General features: G+C 42.8%; 2 protein-coding genes across 6 annotated transcripts in view; both read right to left on the bottom strand.

The window, feature by feature from the left end:
* The window catches only part of LOC105916240 (phosphatidylinositol-binding clathrin assembly protein), a 48,620-nt gene extending 46,417 nt beyond the window's left edge, over positions 1-2,203 (bottom strand). The window contains exon 1 of one of the 4 annotated variants that reach the window (XM_021309554.2): positions 1,236-2,203. In XM_021309554.2, the coding sequence (XP_021165229.2) occupies positions 1,236-1,365 (130 nt within the window). In that variant the 5' untranslated portion in view covers positions 1,366-2,203. The remainder of the gene's footprint in view (positions 1-1,235) is intronic. The other 3 variants (XM_021309552.2, XM_012850631.3, XM_012850635.3) reach the window with 3 other exon arrangements.
* A 3,188-nt stretch (positions 2,204-5,391) lies between these two features.
* rab38c (RAB38c, member of RAS oncogene family) lies at positions 5,392-19,531 on the bottom strand. Of its 2 annotated transcripts, none has more exons than XM_036142911.1 (4): positions 19,066-19,531; positions 17,104-17,234; positions 10,539-10,676; positions 5,392-7,165 (listed from the first exon to the last, which is right to left on the bottom strand). In XM_036142911.1, exons 1-4 carry the CDS (start codon positions 19,256-19,258, stop codon positions 7,007-7,009), a joined length of 621 nt encoding a protein of 206 aa, XP_035998804.1. In that variant the 5' UTR covers positions 19,259-19,531; the 3' UTR covers positions 5,392-7,006. The 2 variants fall into 2 exon arrangements, with proteins under 2 accessions (XP_035998804.1, XP_035998805.1); XM_036142912.1 differs by having other exon boundaries at positions 19,185-19,531.
* Positions 19,532-19,726: the final 195 nt, after the last annotated feature.

Raw genomic sequence — 19,726 nt, 5'->3', positions numbered from 1 at the left:
AAACGTAGCTAATAATCCATTATGAAAGACTTATAGCCTTATTAATAACTGGCTAAACAACTATTCATTAGTCACATTTAAAGTGAACCTTTCTATTTTAGGGCCCCTTTTATGCTGCTTGATGTTTCTGATTAATAACGCTTTATAACTCCTTGTTAACGGTTGATGTAGCGCTTATGGCTTCATTAACTGGTTTTTTAACATTTTCCAATCCCTTTAAAAGGGTAGTCTTGTTGTAAGTATCATTTTACAGATAGATTAACCTAATAAAGGGATTATTAAAAAAAAATAACTTTTATACATCCGCTGTCAGGCCTTTATAAACCCTTTTTGTGAGTCGTTAGTTGCAAGAGAGCCACAGGAGATTATTCAAACCCTTATTAATAATCTCCTATGGGTCACTGCTTCTGTCCTACACCCATAACTTCCTATTAACAGTTTATAAAGTATTTACAGCTTCGTTAATAACCGGTTTATCACCAATATGTGAGGCGTTTATAAAGCAAGTCTCCCTTATAACGCTGTGCCTTATTTTTAGTCCGTAACATTTTAGATAAGCTACGCAATAAACGCGCTTTATCATCTGAAGCTCGTATAAGAATCAGCCCCTCCGTTCTCTGCCGTCTCTCCGTATAATAACCACGCAGACAGCGGCGCGGCTATTGTGCGCCCATGGACCGACAAGCAGGACGTTCATTAATGATGAAAGCCCAGAGGACGCGACAGTGAACTTGAACGCGCGGTTGTGGAAATGAAGAGGAAGATGTTCGGTGATGCTGCGCGATAATGCACATTATGTACTGAAGTGTCTCCTGGGGGATGTAGCCCAGCGCCGCTGCATGCATGCTGCTGATAGTGGCGTTAATAATGGATAGGCCCACGCTATAAAGCGGCTGTTTGCGATGTGATTAGCCCATACCAGAGTGGCCTATTTCCCCCGAATGACATGCCCAGATATTGACCGACTCCCTCGCCCCTTTATTTAAATGTTGCACTGATGGAGCTCAGCCTCATTGTTGCGTTGCGCGCATTTCCATCCTAGACGCCTATGCGTATTGTAATAAAAAAAGAGAGAGAGAAAAAACAGGTTAGAAACATAACCTGGCCGGATGCTGTTTGTACAGGCTGTCCTTTGTGAGGGGGGTAAAAAAAAAAAAAAAAAAAAAAAGGTGCATGCAGGCTATTCTATGTGCTACAGCAGCTATAGGAGCAGTGATGGCATGCTTTCAACCTACAGTCAAGGTGTTTCTTCTTGGGTCCGCTGACTTCATGCGTCGTGGCCTTGCAGACGGCTTTGCTGATGGCAGAGCCGGTCATGCTGTGCTGCGCGGCGGCGATCCGGTCCGTCAAAGACTGTCCCGACATGTTACAGTGGAGGAGGAGGAAGAGGAGGAGGAGGAGGTGGTGGTGGTGCTGCTGCTGCTGCTGCTGGTGCTGGTGATGGTCGTGTCCGGGTGGGGGGAGCTGGGGAGGACGATCAAAATGTCTTTAGTGGTAGGGAGGAGGGTAGTGCCCTCTGTGAGAGTCAGGAGGAAGAGGAGGAGGAGGAGGAGCAGGACCGAAGCAGCAGAGTACACCGACGAGGATCCGGTGGGAGAATTCATGCGGCGGCACCCCCCCGTAAAAAAAAAAAAGGATAAAAACAAGAAATTGCAGAGGACCGTCACATTCAGGCAAAAAAAAACAAAAAACGACGATTGTAGGTAGAGAATCTGCACAAAGAGCTGGCGTGCGCACGTACGTAGCCAAACGCACAGCGAGCTATCCCTGATATAGATGCTGCCCAAAGGGTGAGACGCCGGTGGCGGGGCGCGTCCGTGCCAGCGCCGAATCCGAAATGTCACTAATCTAAAAACGGACGGCGATTAAGGGCGAAACGTCTGCGCGGCGTCCCGTACGAGCGAGGCAAACGACGCGAAACAGCATTGTCCTTCTCTTCCCACCCGTCCCCCCTTCTTTTCTTGACCCGGTTTCTCCTCCAGAATCAAAGCGATCCGAGCGCAAGCACCTCTTTGATCCCCGCAGCACCCCACGCTGGCTGCAGCAACCCTCTGCAGTCTCTTTCAATCTTCTCTCTGGAAAAAAAAAAATAAAAATAATCCCTGACTAAATCTCTATTAAAGGATACAAATAAGGCAATTCCTATTTTTTTTCCTCCTCTCAATTATTATATCAGTCAAACTTGTGTGTAAAATGGCAGCACATGTATCAGGTGACTGAGGGAGGAGGGCGATTGGGCAACCTCTCGGATCTGGGGAGGGCATCTTAAAGCAGAAGACTGCCCCCCCCCCCCTCCCCTCCACACACCGTCACCCCCCACCGTTTATGAGGCAATTATCTGCTGTAGTCACCTTGTTGAATGTTGCTGTTTCCAGCCACTAAACCCTAAACACAAATCCATTATCTGAACAAAACCCACCTTTATCGTTAAGGTGCGTCAGTCCCCTGTGATTCATCTCTACCAACGCATATCCTATAATCATTTAAACTAGCCAATTCATTTGCTTTTGTTCGTGACAACGTGTGACGCCTCAGCTGCCGGCTAGATTTGGAAGGTGATGTTATTAGGAACTCAAGGCAACACATGCAAAGGAGATTTGTTTTAATGTTTGATTTTCTTTTTTAGCAAAAGTAGCCATAAGCTGTTGGTGTGGATTTTGTTTGCTTAACGTCAAACAGAATCCGAGCATGCTAATAAGATCTATCTGGACGTTTCCCTCCGAGAAGTTACGCTTGGTTCAGTGTTTCTGTGTTTTGTTTTGTCCATTGCCTGGGTGGGATTGCTGACAGAGCTATGGCTGCAGTTACCTAGGTGTTTTTTTGTCTTCCAAGCCATAGAAAGTACTCCTTGCTCTGTGCCTCCTTTCAGGACAAAGCCATTGATTGAACCTTTACTGCTATTAATTTTGTGTGCTTATTGTTTTTCTCCTATAGAAAGTTATCCTGGTTCAGTGTTCCTGTCTCACTCTCCTGTAGACAGAGGCAATGGCTAGGCTATTGCTGCCACTTACTTGGTGTAATTTATTTTTTCCCGTAGAAAGTACTCCTGGCTCGGTATTTCTGTGTTTTACTTTGTCTTTTCTCCGGACATGCTCATTGACAGAGCAGCTGTTGCCATTAATTGTTGCACTCATTTATATTTTCCATAGAAAGTACCTATGTCCAATGTCTCTTTCTTGGATGAAGCTATTAATTGACTTATTGCTGATTTTAATTTTTTTCACACACTTAAAGTACTCCACGCTAAGAGCTTCTGTGTTTAGCTGTATTTCTTTACTGGAAAAGTCATCAACAGAGATATTGCTGCTGATAAATGTGTGTATTTGTTTTGTTTTTCTCACACAGAATGCACCCTTGGCTCAGTGTGTCTGTCTCCTCTCTGACCTCTCGGCCTATCTTGATTGTGGGAGATGGTTGCTTCTACTGAGCCAGATAATTAAAGTGTCTTCCTGTTAAGAAGAAGTCTTTCCTTTCTGCTGTTGTCACATGCTTGTTCAGGCGGGGGATTGCTGCAAAGTCAACAGCTTAATGCAGTCGACTGGACTCCTTAGATAAATAACTTTATTTTACCAAGTGGCATAAAATTACTACCATTAAATGAATAAAATGGACTGTAGTCATGTATCTTAGTGTGTGCATTGAACTGGACTGTAAGAAATTTGATTGAAATCTCACTGCATTAAAAGAACTGAATTGAACTGAACTAAACTTGGACCAAATTGGATTGTCTATAATGGTATGAAAATTTATCCTGTTTGTCTCGTGTAGTGAGTTGGGATGAAAACTATAATACATAGCCCCAAAATAAATAAACCAAAGTGAAATGACAATAGAATAGAAACACAAAGTCCATTTAAGGAATGATGGATGGATTAAGTGTGATTTTAGAAAGGTTTTGGTTTACGAAATGCTATAATTAATCTAAACCCTAATCCCAAAAGATAAGGTTATATCTAATTATCTTATTATATCATAGTGGATTAACTCATAATACAATGCAACTACTACAGAATGGTTTTGTTAAAAGTAGGGATGCACTGATATGAAAAGTTGGTCCGACAATTATAAATCTCATTTATTAATATTGGCCCAGTTTCCTGTATCGGACCGATATCAATGGTAAAAAACAGAATAACATTGCTTGATACCAATGTTAATCTGGATATATCATAAAAACGTAAATTGTGAAATGTATTGGTGAAGATTCTCAGTCATCCAGGTCATGGTCATTCCAAAAAAAAGTAAAAATCAAAGCAACTGGACTTGTTTTCCGTAGTTGAAGACGTTTCGCTTCCTCTCCAGGAAGCTTTCTCAATTCAAAAAGGTCTAGAGTAATGATGAGTACCAAGCTTTATACTACTGCCCAAACATCATTACTCCAGACCTTTTAGAATTGAGAAAGCTTCCTGGAAAGGAAGCAAAACGTCTTCAACTATGGAAAACAAGTTCAGTTGCTTTGTTTTTTACTTTTTTTGGAAAGTTAATTGTGAAAGGAATTTTGCAGGTTTCTGCTAAAATCAGCTCCTTTGTACTGTACATTAGCCTAAAGACCCACAGCTTGTTCTAATATTTGTGAAAATTCTGATGTTCTCATTTTATCTGTGTGAACGACTGGTTGGGTAAAATGTGCATTTTTAATAAAAAGAGGCTTTGACTCTCCTTGTTATTTGACATGAAATTAGCTCTGGTGGTAGAGTCTCAAACTCAGCCTGAGTTGGAATCAGCATAATCATGTTTTCTCATTTCAGCCTTTTTGTCGCTGAGGCTTATATGCCCTTAATATCTTCTGACCACAGGGGCGAAGTCTCATTAAGACCATGCAATAAAACAGCCTTTTTTTTTGTTTTGTTTTCTTTCATCACAGATGTAAAATTTAGCACACGTGCACTTTTAGATACGATTGTTGCCGTTCTTTTCATGCTTTCTTTGGGTTTTTGTTGCACCATTATTCAAACTGTTTGCTTTTTTTTGTTTAATTTTTACTTTATTTATAGCAATGTTTGGATTTCGCTTGCGTTTTTTTTCTTCTAAAAATGGGCATTAATTAAAAATATGGTTGCAGACAGTCCTTAGCGCTCACAATTTCTGCTGTGTTGGGAGGAGTTCTTTATTGAAGTGTCTTGTAATTAATGAATGGATCCTGAGAATATAAAAGACCACAAAAGAGATGTATTTTTCTGTGGCGTGTGCACAAAGAGAGAAAAATCTGTGCTTTTACAAACTGAAGCTGGAGCCCATCACTGGGTAAGAAGTGAAATAATAAGCAACAATTAAACTGAAAACAATGAATTTTAAACAACACTTAAGGCAGACTTCAACAAAAGCAGCTGGATTCTCTTTGCTGCTTTGAAAAAAAAGAAAGAAAGAAAGAACAGACTCAGATTTGGCAAGATATTGATTTTATATCTGTAAACAATGACTTACAACAATGGAGCAACAGTTTGACAGTGAGTCAGGTCTGATAGAGTTTGCTTTTCTGTCTGCAGCAAAAATCCATCTCTACAAGGCTGTTTTCTTTGGACTGGAGTTGTCAGTAACTAGACATGGAAACCACAATGCGGCATTGCCTCAACATTTTCCTTTTGACCATTAGGGATGCTTGTCAGTTTTTCTCATTTGATTCACTCAATCATTAATTATGAATCTATGTTTTTTTTCTATATTTAACCCTATTTCCTCCTTCTGGGGGGTTGTGGTGAGGCGGGAAAAGTCCATAGAGATTATTATCCTTTGTTAATTTACAACAAATATTTGAAACACTAAAAAAAAAAAACAATTAGATAGAAAGAAGCTAAATAAAAGTTCTTTTTTTTTAAGATTCTTCTTCAACTGCAACTTTTAAGACAATTTCTTACTTTGATTTTGAAAAATCTGAAACACAGGTGGCCAAATGCTTTTTTGGCGGGTTCTGGGTAACGCTTTATTGTATACCTGAAATACTGAACAATACTACCAGCTGATAAGGTTTTAATATTGCACCTAGAAACCACTAAAACCACTATGCATGAACGAAAAAAAATCAGTGTCAGGAGTAGACTGAAGACAGGAGTAGCTTTCAAGTTAGATATACCGTTATAGAGACAAAAAGCTGTCGTCCTACTGAAGCTCCTGTTGGGACAAAATATATATAAAAACAGAGATTGCAGCATTAGCATAATCAAAATAAAAACGCTGAGTTTTAAATTCTGATTAAAAGCATGCTTTTTTGAAGGACTTTACGGCTACTGAGTTTACAAGCATAAAAATGGCATTCTTCTAAATGAAGTATCAGAATCACTTGAACACTTCTACCTCCAAAGATTAGGTTGAGTTAGTTTTCAACACATGTTACTGCATGAGTGCATGCACAGGGTGTATACATGCTTCATATCAGAAATACTTTAAATACTGATTAAAGTATTTCATATACACACTGTCCAGCATATGTTTAGCTCTTACTAATCAAGTATAATTCAAGAAAAAGCTGCATTAGAAACACTAGAAATTCTGCACAGGGTGCCTGTTGTGAATTACTTTATATACATTTTCAGAGAAGGCAATTAATCATTTCAAAAAATTATATTCAGTTTTTCATTTTAGAACAAAACAGAAAACTGTTTCAAAGTGCATCGTAAATGTATCATATGATGCACTTCTTTATTTGCCAGGGGACAGAAATCATGATAAGACTCAAAATAAGATGTTTAATTAGTATAAAAAGGTTCACATTAAATGTGTTTTTTTTTTCAAATCAAGAAAGATTTTATACCAAGAATTACATGAAAAATGTGGAACTTATGTTAGCGCATAACTTAATTTAATAAGGTAAAGCTTTCTCAGAATCTCTGCAATTTATGTATTTACATTTTCCTAGTTTGTTAAATAACTCCACTTTACATACCAGATATTGGCCTAAAGTATGCACCATAAATATTGTTTTCATTCTATTTTTAACCAATAAAAAAGGGACTTTTCTTTCAGTTATTTCTTCATGGCTGTGATCTGGGAGACGTTCACTCTGCAGATTTCATTTTAGACATGAAGAACACTTGAAATGACTGCTTGTGGTGCTCGTGTATCCAGACAGAAGGATGGAGTTGGGCTCTCGCTCTGTCACCGCGCTCTCCTCGTTGTTCAGGATGTGCTCCACCAAACAGTGTGCTGCCTCCTCAATGTGCGTGTTTTCCTGATGGACAGAGCACAAAGGCATTTCTAAAGAGACGTCCTTCACATCAGACGCACAACTTAATTTGCACAATCGCAGAATAAACTGAGATACAAAAGCTACAAAAATGTTTCTTTGTGGATTTGGTAGGACCATAAATTGGTTTTTAGAGTTTCAGCATAAAATATCTGGGGAAATAGCAGTGTGGTCCATGTGAATTTAATTTTCATTTTGTGTCACTAAGATGTCAAAAAATGCAGTTTTTCCAGCTGTTCATGTGTCCGTGGAACGCGGAACGCATTTGAAATTGGTCGGGCCCATCAATACAACCATCCAACACGCACGCCCACACACGCACACATAATCCACATAATTCCACACATGTGTACACATACCTGGCAAATAAAGCTGATTCTGATAAACCACCAGCGTTCCCCTTATCACACAGCTAACTTTGCGTCACATGATACAAGCTAAACTATTTTCAGACACCAGAATGCATTGCTTTCTCATTGGCTGTGGTCCCTGAGCATGATAAATGTGGCTGGCAAAGACGTCATAATTACAAAGTCGGCTGCTTTTTGTTCTGATGCTCAAGTAGTACACACGCCCCGGGTTTATTTCCACCTGCGATCACAACAGGTTGTTAACAGAATAAAAATAGTTTGAATTCAAACGTCAAACTCACCCCTGTGCTAAATGTTCCCGAATAAAAACGGTACTGCGGCACAGCAGCTAGGTGGCGCTGCAGACTTCTGAATTTGAGGCTTCCCCAGGGGGTTCATCAGCGACAGTAGCTGCAGTTTTGATAGCTTTTGCTGCCGTTGTGCCAAAAAAATCTGTTATTGTACGGCGTTAGTTAGCAGTCAAAAGCAGCAGTCAGTTGCTTATAAAGCAAAAAAAAAAAAAAAATTTTAATTTAATGATCATTCTGCAAAAGGCCGCTAATCAATTTGTGTTGTTTTCCAGAAAACCCTTCTGATTTAAAGGAGCACAGCACAAGTTCCAGGGTTTTTGCAGAAATTTGCCCCCTCTGGTGACAAGTTGAAATGACGCCTGTGTTGTATGCCTGCATGGGAGAAGAGGAAAAGCATTTGCCGCTGTGACTGCACTTACTAATGGACCCTATAGATGGAGCTGTGATAAATAGAGGAAAACTCATTTTACACCTCAGACATGCATGGGAAAGAAAAAAAATATATATTTAATCTTTAAGTTGGCGCATTGCTCTTTTAACTGTGTAAAATAAGAAAAGCATTACTTCTATTCAGGTCTTAAAGAGCTGAATTAAAGATGTGCAAACACTGACGAGAATAAACTTCCTTCTCCTAAAGGAAAGCTGCAAATGTTTTGTTGGAAATCTGCTAAAACACATGGTGTTTTTGGCCAAGAATATTCGAGTATTTGTTTAGTACTCGCTTGGAATAAACCAACATCATGGTCTTAGATTAGCTCAGAGAATAAAACTTGCTAAGGTGTATGTTTCTCAGCATCAGCTTGAGACGGCAATCTCTTCTGTTTGGACTGGACTGTATGTTGTTCTTAATCTGTTGTCACAAGCTGTCCATAACGCAGCAGTCCATCTTCTAACAGGAAGGAGACCAGACAACCTGATGACATCCCGCCTGCATTGGCCTCTTTACGCCCACTTTCTCTCCATTTTCAGATCAAGGTCAAATCTTTATTACTTGTTCGTAGGAGGGTAGAATGTGTTAGCTAATATCATTAGTGAAATGTATTATTAATTGAGTCATCTGATACCTAAATGTTGAAAAGAATTATCTAATTAGCCTCCTTGGTTTTGTGTGTCCCTGTTAACTGCTTTCTGCAGCTCCGGCCACTTGGATCGCATAATTCTTAAAGGAGACGTCCGGTCATATTCAGAATTCAAACTTCTGAAAGTACTTTAAATATAAAATTATTGCATACCGTTCACTAAATGATAAGTTCTTTTAATTAAGAGTAATTTTCATTTGAATGTGCTTTACTGGAGTCATCCATGTTGGTCAAAGAACAGTACTGCCACCTCCCAGTTTGTGACGTCATGTTGCGGTATCGACTGTCGAGCAAGTCCCAATGCTCTATCTGGTGTTTGTCACAACGCGCTATTATCCAAGATGGCGACGACTAGTGCAGTATGCGAAGCAGAGAGTAATGGATTTAATAGCGACAGCGATGGGAGTTCTGTGGATTTATCGTCATCATTTGATAGCGATTTGGAATATATGGAAGACTTTCTTGATGGCAACCTGACTTTTGACGAAATACAGCCATACCAGTTTGAGCTGAGGAGACCAAAAAGGGATGATGTGAGTTGAATGTGTCTGCTGCGGCTGTGGTGTAGCAGAAAGGTGAAATAACTAATGTTTTTTTCACTTTTACCCGATGTATTGCAACATACAACTGCCATGCTCGTGAGCATTGTCGCTTTAACAATTGCTCTCACGAATTTCAATGGTGAACTCCTCTCGAAATCCGAAATAATTGTTGATCGCGTCGACAATTAATACTTTTATTTTTTTTTACTGATTAACGCTACATTCGTTAAATCACTGCGAAAGTATTAGTCTTAGGTATAGATAATGATCCATTGATTCTTCCTTGCTGACCGAACTGCCCCTTTAACAGCTTGATGGTCCTTTTTCTTAATTGTTACAACATTTCCGCTTTGGTGTAATCCTGTATAATCACTGATTTCACTATGTGAGACCTTAAACATATTTTCACCAAATACAAGTTCATTTTCCTTTTAATGTTTCCCAAGAATATGACCCTAATTGTACTTTTCAATACAACTGTTAAAAGGTTTTTTATGTGGAAAAAACTGTAACTAATGCCCATGTAGGAATTGGCTATTATCTCAGAGAAAGATTAGAAGGTATTAATTATTCTAAACTATTAACATTCAGATTTTGGAACCAAAGCCTCGATAATAAAGATTTAGTTGACCCCTTTTGACTTCTTTGTACTTCCACTGAACACATGCTGCTGTGAACCCACAGTGGCTGTTTCAGTCCTGATCTCACTAAGATGTCTGCAAAATTTACAGATTCTTCAACGGAAATGTTTTCTCTCACTTTCACTCGGACTTGATGTAATTCTTTAAACACATTGAATTAGAAAGGCCAAAATCAGAAGTTTGGATGTCACTCTACACTTTCCTATGTTTGTCTCTTGAAAGTAAAAAAAAAAAAAACACTTTTGTGTTTAAAGCAAATCTTTTGATTTTACAGGCAACTCAAAGTGTTTAAATTACAAAAAAACTTATTTATCCTAAGTATATTTTCCTTTCCAATTCTCCTTTTGGAGATCTTTATGGCACAGGTGTACTTTAGCATAAAAAAGCAGTATTACGGGCCAGGACGCTGCAGTTATGATGTCAAAGTCAAGTTACCTTCGCAGACGTCTCGAACCAGCCCACAAAGCCGTTCTCCTTGCAGAAGGAGTCCAGTTTGGGCAGCTGACACGCTATTTGGTCCGACTTGTTGGCAAGAAGTACCACAGGAACCGGTCTTCCATGGTTCAGAGTCAGCTTGGGAAACATAAAATCAGGTCACATTGTAAGTGCATCATCTGGTGACTTGTTTATTTTTCATACACATTTTTCACCAGAACATGCAAACATACTGCGATTGTTTCGTTTAAAGTGTAACTAAACCCGACGTAAAAGCGTAACCCCGGCCTCAGACAACACTTTGAAAAATGCTACCAAAGTGGGGAGCGCCGAGAAAGTGTCGGGATGATAGGAAGGTGTTAAGCGGGGGTGTGGTCAGGAAGAGGTAACCTGACAGTAAATTTGGTGACTAATCCAAGTACCTAAATTAAAGCACAGTGCTGACAAATGTGTAATTAATTGCTCACCTGATAAATACTATCCATCAATGCTCGTTATGCTCGCAATTCCAACTCCTGACTCGCCACGGTGGCGTGTCCCTGAGTGAGGTAGGTTCATGGTGCGTTCATTTTGTACTCGGAAATTGGAATACTACGTAGAACAGTGTTTTTGTCATTGTGCCCTAGTGTCCATGTATGAACAATGGAGAATATGAGCGTCCGCCAGCAGGAAACAGGAACCCCATTACCTCGGAGATCACGGCATGCCGACTTCTCGGTTACAAGTTTCGAGGTGAATCAAACGCACCGTTATTCCCAAACACATGGCTGTGACATCCACAGTGAGTTTGGACTCACCTTCTCATTTGATACATTCAATAATTTGTTTTATTTGTTATTTGTACCTCTGGGAACTCCTTCAAGACAGTTGGAAAACCATTTCAGGTGACTAACCTCAATGAAGGTGATTCAGAGAAGGCCAAGCAGGGGCAAGTGGTATTTAGAAAAAGGTCAAATATATAAGATGAGCTGTTTCACTGTTTTTTTTCTTTCATTCATTGTTTTTATACTTTTGAGTCATAGTTTTGATGTCTCCGCTATGTATCTAGCATGCAGAAAGTCATAAAAATAAGGAAAAGCAATTGAATGACAAAGGCAAGTCCAAACCTTAGACTGGGACTGTACACATGCACCAAGCTACATAGACAGGAACAGTTTTAACCAGTAGGAAAAGTCAACTGCAGTAGCCATGTTTGAACTCCTAGAGGTTTGTTTTTGTCACTCTTGGCCTTCTCTAAATCACCTTTATTTTTGATTTTGTAAGGTGACCTGGAGTGTTGAGAAAGGCGCCTATAAATAAAATGCATTATTATTATGATTACTATTATGATTATTATTATTATTATGCTTATTATTATTATTATTGTTATTATTATTATTATTATTATTATTAGTAGTAGTAGTAGTAGTATTAGAGGTCAGCATTAAGACAGTTTTAGGCCAAACCTGCAGAATTTAACTGGTTTACAAGTGTCAGGTACTGATTACTGAGCCTGAATTCAGCCACACACAGAGCTTCGTTTTAAGAGTTTTACTGAAGGAGATGAGTGGTGGAAAGGTAACCAGTAGACTGTACCAGATGACAGCAGAGTGATGTTGACCGTGGCTGGAGCAGGAGAACGTAGTGGAGCCGAAGCCGGGGGACTTGAGGGAACGCAGGCAGGAAGGCAGAGACGAGGCTGGCTGGAGATGGGAGCACACGATGTGGGACGAAGGACGCTGGGAGACGTGAGGTATGAGCAGACGTGGGAAGGACGTTGACGAACCAGCAGTGAAAGCAGAAATGAGAGGAGTTTATGTAGGAGGTTGAACAGGTGGAATGAGTCCAGACTTGATTATTGCAGCAGGTGAAACTGATCCAGCATGGAGTGAAGCAGGGGAGAGAAGGTAGTGGAAGGCTCCGGAACTGTCCATGGTGCAGCAGGAGAACTGCATCCTGACATCACCCCCCCCTCAAGGCCGAATCCCAGGCGGCCTAAACAAAACACCAGTTCAAAAACAGGAACACCCATCCCGGGTGGGCGGAGGGAGGACAGGACGGGGGGTCAGACTCCAACAAAAGGTGCCGGGAGAACAGAAACATCTTGAAGCGCGCTGAAACTCAAACTCAAAAACTTCTTGAAGCGCGGTGGAACTCGGGGAACTTGAGAGCGTGGAACTCGGGGAACTTGAGAGCGACGGCTCTTGAACGGCGGCTTGGGAGCAACGCCTCTTGAACGGCGGCTTGGGAGCAACGCCTCTTGAACGGCGGCTTGGGAGCAACGCCTCTTGAACGGCGGCTTGGGAGCAATGGAGGACGTCCTGGGCGCGGCAGGCGACGGAGCAGCAGAGTCCTCGGCAGGCTCCGTGGAGGACGTCCTGGGCGCGGCAGGCGACGGAGCAGCAGAGTCCTCAGCAGGCTCTGTGGAGGACGACCTGGGCGCGGCAGGCGGCGGAGCAGGAGAGTCCTCGGCAGGCTCCGTGGAGGATGGCCTGGGTGCGGCAGGCGGCAAAGCAGCAGAGTTCTCGGCAGGCTCCGTGGAGGATGGCCTGGGCGCGGCAGGCGGCGAAGCAGGGTCAGCCGGCGGCAGAGCAGTAGAGACTCAGGCGGCGGGCGTCGCGGTGGGCGACCCCGGCGAGGCGCAGTCATCGGGCGGCGAAACGGCAGGGTCTTTGGTGGTGGTCGTCGCGGAGGGCGGCCCCGGCGTGGCTGGAACAGAGGCGGGCGTCGCGGTGGGCGACCTCGTCGTGGCTGGGTCAGCTGGCAGAGAGGCAGGAGGATCTCAGGTAGCTGGCAGTGGAGCTTTGCCCTTATTCTCCTGTCATGGAACTCCACTGAAGGAACCTCGGAGAGTTCTGAAGCTGAGAGTGGAGGAGGGTCCTCTTGGACCGCCTCACAGGACCTTGGAGCTTTGACTGGAGGCGGATTCCCCTGGTCCGCCTCAGAGCACTCTGGAGCCTTGGCTGGAGGCGAGTTCCCCTGGACCGCCTCTCTGGACTGGAGAGCTGGCACTGGAGGCGGGTTCCCCTGGACCGCCTCGGAGGACTCTGGAGGCTTGACCGGAGGCGGGTCCCCCTGGACCGCCTCGGAGGACTCTGGAGGCTTGACCGGAGGCGGGTCCCCCTGGACCGCCTCGGAGGACTCTGGAGGCTTGACCGGAGGCGGGTCCCCCTGGACCGCCTCGGAGGACTCTGGAGGCTTGACCGGAGGCGGGTCCCCCTGGACCGCCTCGCTGGACTCGGGAACGTAGACTGGAGGCGGGTCCACCTGGACCCCCTCGCTGGACTCGGGAGCGTAGACTGGAGGCGGGTCCACCTGGACCCCCTCGCTGGACTCGGGAGCGTAGGCTGGAGGCGGGTCCTCCTGGACCGCCTCGGAGGACTCTGGAGGCTTGACCGGAGGCGGGTCCCCCTGGACCGCCTCGGAGGACTCTGGAGGCTTGACCGGAGGCGGGTCCCCCTGGACCGCCTCGCTGGACTCGGGAACGTAGACTGGAGGCGGGTCCACCTGGACCCCCTCGCTGGACTCGGGAGCGTAGACTGGAGGCGGGTCCACCTGGACCCCCCCGCTGGACTCGGGAGCGTAGACTGGAGGCGGATCCACCTGGACCGCCTCGCTGGAATCGGGAGCGTAGGCTGGAGGCGGGTCCTCCTGGACCGCCTCGCTGGACTCGGGAGCGTAGACTGGAGGCGGGTCCACCTGGACCGCCTCGCTGGACTCGGGAGCGTAGACTGGAGGCGGGTCCACCTGGACCGCCTCGCTGGACTCGGGAGCGTAGACTGGAGGCGGGTCCTCCTGGACCGCCTCGCTGGACTCAGGAGCGTAGACTGGAGGCGGGTCCTCCTGGACCGCCTCGCTGGACTCAGGAGCGTAGACTGGAGGCGGGTCCACCAGGACCGCCTCACTGGACTCGGGAGCGTAGGGAGGAAGCGGGTCCACCGGGACCCCCTCGCGGGACTGCAGGACTTCAGCTTGAGGGTGGTCTTTTCTCTCGACGGCCGGCGGCTCTTTTCTCTCGTCAGCCAGCGGGAAGTCAGTGAAGACCGGCAGCGGCGAGATGTGTGCACCCACGGAGGCCTCAGGCTGAGGCACAGCAGCACCATCGGAGGCCTCGGGCTGACCTTTCTTCCCGGCAGCCGGCAAGTCCTCTCTCTCAGCGGCCGGCGGGTCTTTCTTCTCGGCGGCCGGCGGGACGTCAGCGAAAACTGGCGGTGGCGAGATGTGCGCACCCACGCAGGCTTTGGCCGTGGCGTGCGCAGCAGGAATCTCAGCTATAGCCAGCTGAGCGGAGGTTGCGTTGGCCGGCTGAGCGGAGGTTGCGTTGGCCGGCTGAGCGGAGGTTGCGTCGGCCGGCTGAGCGGGGCTTGCGTCGGCCGGCGGGGCTTTTCTCTCGTCGGCCGGCGGGGCTTTTCTCTCGTCGGCCGGTGGGTCCTTTCTCTTGTTGTTTTTGTCCGCATAAAAAGTTAGATTGGTATATTAAAAAATACAGGAAACACGCTCACAAAAAAATCTAAAATTATTAAGAGCTTGTGACATAAACCATCAGACTTAATTTTATCGGGGGAAATTAAAGATTTTTTAACAGAATTGTGGAAAATAAAAATCATTTTGATTCAATTGCCTTAAATAAGCAGTTTCTAGCCAGAAACTACATAGTTCAGTTGCTTGATTTCTCTAATAAGCGGTTTTGTTGGTACTGTATAATGACCCTGCTGTGAACAACTAGTGTGTTTATCAACCTCCATAGGGCTCACACTCTTAGGTCGGAAATACAGATACACGCAGCACTGCAATTTGACATTTCTACAACTAGATGTCACTACATCCTACACATATAACTTTTACGTTACAACTCATTATTTGTGGGAACAGCTGTATATAACCATGACCTTGAGTCAAGAGTTAATTTGCAAACACAGATAACTCAGTTTTTAGCCAAGAAAAAACAAAAATGCAAGTGGGGAAGGGGGTCCCTTTTAATAAAGGTGTATTTTTTAGATGACATTATTTTGTTATGTCACTCTTACTTGATCAAATTTACCCGGTAGGTTAGTTTGACTGGTATCACCTTAAACAAATAATAAAAAGTATGTTGTTTTAAAAAATGTATTAAAACAGAGTTCATTTGCATTATTTGCAAATGAACTCTTGATATATATATATATATATATATATATATATATATATATATATATATATATATATATATATATATATAGATATATATATAGATATTAGGACTATCAAATTTCTGAATTAATTTAAAATAAACATTTTCTAGGCATTGGATTTCTAGAAAACAATACTCCACAGAAAGCTGGTGAAGCTACTAAAAATCTATCTGTAAAATCCATCAAACAAACTTTAAGTATAGTTTGTCACCTAAAGAAAAACATGTCAGAGTAAGTTTTTTTCTGTTTGTTTTGAAATCTGATTGGAAATCAATATTTAATAAAAGGTAAAAATATACCGACCCAGCAAAATCCTGTCAGCCTCTCCATGCGTACACGTCCAGCACAGTTTATATCACCACCATCATTCCAGTCTACCACCATCAACATTTTATGGGCTGAAATTCACAACCTTTTGTTTTCATATGGTGCCCATACATTTTTAGCTGTGTCAAATTTAAATTATTGCACATGGTATATGCTTCTCTTCACTCAGGTTTCCACAGGCCCTGAAAATTGTAGCGCCCAACTGTCTTCTTAAGTAGTCCAATCTAGATGATGAAATAATGACTAATTACAGACCTGCAATGCATCCAACAAAGCATTTTAGCAAAAATCTTGAAAAGGCAGTTTGTCTACAAATTGCGTTTTTTAATAATACATAAATTCTCTTCAATGCTTTTCAGTTGGATGTCTTATCACCACTGAGACAATTTTGTTACATTTGGTAATTGTAAATCCATGCAGCTAAAGATTACACGAGGGGTTCCTCACAGCTCCACTCTCAGGTCCTCTAATTGAAAATTGATTTGCTTCTCCTAGCTTAGAGTATGAAGTTTTACAACATTTATTGCACTATGTATGCTGATATGCTGGTAAAGATTCTCATTCATCCAGGTCATGGTCATTCCAAAACAACTGGACCTTTTTCCAAAGTTTGAAGACGTTTCGCTTCCTATCCAGAAGACTTTCTCAATTCAAAATGTTTGGAGTAGTGTGGAGTTCCAAGATTTATAGCACTGCCCAGCAAAGGCCTTGTAATGGCTTAGATAACATGCAAATGAAACCGAAACTGGTCCACGCCTCTGCAATGGCCGTTTGACACAGTTGAGCATAACATACATAGACTGGAAAGGTTGGTCAGTGTCCTGTACAGTGGCAAATTGGTCAAAATCACGCACAGCCGTTCAGAATATTTTGTATCAATTGGTAATCATAAATCTGAGCAAACAAAGATCATTGCTGGGATTCCTCAAGGCTTCATTCTCGGTTCAACTTATTTCAAAATGTAGCCCAGAAAATAGCGTTACATTTATTAACCTAGACTGATGACACACAACTTTATATTTCTGTGTCACTGCATGACTGTGCTCCGTTACAGTCACTGATGTAGTGTTATAGTGTTATAGTGCCACCTTAGAGTCCAGGTCATCCTTCCACTTCAGCACAGCCTCAAACGTGGAGGCCCTCGTCACATCGAAGACCACCAGTGCTCCCACCGCCTCCCTGTAGTAGACACGGGTCATGTTTCCATATCGCTCCTGTCCTGGGATAAAAGAACAGGAAGTCAACTCAAGTCAATTCTCATGCAACACATTATAATTAATATGTGTGGGTATAGACAATAAACAATAGGCAAAGTGCAATTTAGCAGCCTGAATTCAGATAAAAGATGCTCCTTTATACGCAATTTATAAATGATATGGTAAACATTGTAAAATCCTGACACTGGAAAAAGTGACATAAATGAGGGCGCCATAGGCCCAGTTCAGTATTGGGTGCGCACCGCACGGTTGTGTTTCAGGAGAAGTTTTCTTCAGGGCCAGGCCGGGTTCCTCCAGCTCTGCTGAGCAGCAAGGTTAAACCGAGCTGAGTCGAGAAGAGATTTGATGGAGCACACCGCTTTTCAGCAACTAAACAGCTCTCTGCTTCTGTCTGTCTTAAGCACACAGTTTCAAAGCAGACAGCAGAGAGGCTATGCCTTATGTTATTATTCGATGCGTGATCCTGATATATATCCTGGTGGATTCATTGAAAAATTTCCAAGACAATCTTGCATTTACAGTTATAGTAAACATTATTTGTATTTTTTTCTTTTATTTGTGTTTTATTTATAATGATGTATTTTTTTTATCATTTACCATTTTCCCTCAGTTTTCTTTAAAGTATCAATGTTGCAAACAGGGAGTGGGGTAGGGGCTAAAGTCACCCCAAGGAGGCGTTTCCCTCTTCCAGGCATTTCTTGGCCCAATGAATCACAAACCGCGCAAAAGACGATGGAAATGCGCCTGATGTCTTCACAAACTCTTTCATGGCCTGAGATAGATGAGTTAAACAGTCTGATGTCCACAGAATGAAAAAAAATCTTCCTCTGGTTTTCTGTTTTAGACTAAGAGGAAATAAGTATTTAGCTGAAGGTGCTTCTGTAGCACTAGCCGTGTTTCCATTGTTTATTTTTAATACGCATTTTGAAGTATCGCATTGGAAAAGGTTGACGGAAATGGCAACATTATAAATAACTTTTAAAAATACACGGTTACGACCTGGCTCAACGGCCATAACAAACAGGAAGACACACCATGTACAAAAGGCAAGCTGCACAACAAATCACAGCTGTCCTGTCTGCAAAGAAGTGCCAGTTTAAATAAGGAGGTCTCTTTCAGGATTGGTGGAGCAATCAAGGAGAGCATCCAATCGGGAGAGAAGGAGAACTTCAACAGGAAGTGATGCAGGAGGAAATACATGAAATAACCCAGGAGAAGATCTGCATCAAGATCCCACAGCGGAGCCAGCTGGCAGGAAGCAGCAACTGCATCTGAATTTAAATACCAGAAAAGAGAAAACACTTGTGCCCAGCTTTAAATCCCCTGTGCCTTCTCCTCAGGTCTCTGAGGGGATTTAAACCCTCCACCATTTTTAGTCTTTGTGTGTAGATGGCATCCCCACCACCATGTTGACTGAGATGCAATCAGAAAAAAAACTGTCCCAAGAATGAAACGCAGAGACAAAAAAACATGTTCCCAAACGTAGTTGGCTAAGATTAAAAAAAAAGAAAAAAGAAAAAAGATAACAATTTAAAGAGCAGAAGCAGAGGGAACAACTGCTGTTGACTACCGTTCACCAGCACCTGAAGTAGAATCATGTGATACATAATTAATCATGGGACCACGTACAGTGAGACACAGGATCTACATTCCACGAGAAGGCATCACATACAGGGAGGGACTGAGGCATGCAAAGGGGGAAACAATTCAGATAGTTAAAACAGCAGCAAACAACTTCCTTAATGCTTGCTCTGAAATTGTTTTACAAATTAAAGGTTGCTGTTTTTTCCCCCTGTTTTTTTCCCTTCTTTCAGCAGACAACATTAGACAGACCTGCTATGTCCCACAGCTGCAGCCGGATCACGGTGTCATTGTCCCACTGCAGAACTTTCAACGCGAAGTCCACCCCGATAGTCGCTCTGTAGTGCTGGGAGAAGATCTGATGAACGTACCTCTTGATAATAGAGGTTTTCCCGACACCCAGGTCCCCGACAACCAAGACTTTGAATAGAAGCTCCTGCTGCATGCCTGCAGCAGCTCGGCAAGATGGACAAAAAAACAAAACAAAAAACAAACACTCAATGATATGGAGAAACGCTGGTGGCTATATGACGGCGAAACTGCAAATAAGCTCATCCAAAGTCATGGAAAGTCGTTTCGTTTTTTTCTCTGTCGTTAAATTACAAATAAAACGGTTACATCAGTCCTGCCTGCAGAGGAAAATAACAACGTTGACACTGTGCGCTGAAAATGTTGAAGCCAATCCATTGTAACAGTTTGAACGCGTGTCTAACAGCCGAGATGGTGGTGCATGTAAGTGCCACTCGTAAATCTCATTCTTCTACATTCTAGTAAATTTTTTTCTTGGTTTCCCTATTATTATTATTATTATTATTATTATTATTATTATTATTATTATTATTATTATTATTATTATTATTATTATTATTATTATTATTATTATTATTATTATTGATGATCATTATGCAGATTG

Source organism: Fundulus heteroclitus, chromosome 11 (assembly GCF_011125445.2).
Source record: "Fundulus heteroclitus isolate FHET01 chromosome 11, MU-UCD_Fhet_4.1, whole genome shotgun sequence".
NCBI classification, from domain to species: Eukaryota; Metazoa; Chordata; class Actinopteri; order Cyprinodontiformes; family Fundulidae; genus Fundulus; species Fundulus heteroclitus.
The sequence above is the reverse complement of the archived record's forward strand: the minus strand, read 5'-3'. Positions and strand labels throughout refer to the sequence as shown.

Coding starts and splice junctions, on each gene's coding strand:
- rab38c (XM_036142911.1), bottom strand. CDS start 19,258: ATGCAGCAGGAGCTTCTATTCAAAGTCTTGGTTGTCGGGGACCTGGGT. Junction 17,235..19,065: donor GCAGCTGTGGGACATAGCAG/GTCTGTCTAATG, acceptor CTTTTATCCCAG/GACAGGAGCGATATGGAAAC. Junction 10,677..17,103: donor AGGATGACCTGGACTCTAAG/GTGGCACTATAA, acceptor ATGTTTCCCAAG/CTGACTCTGAACCATGGAAG.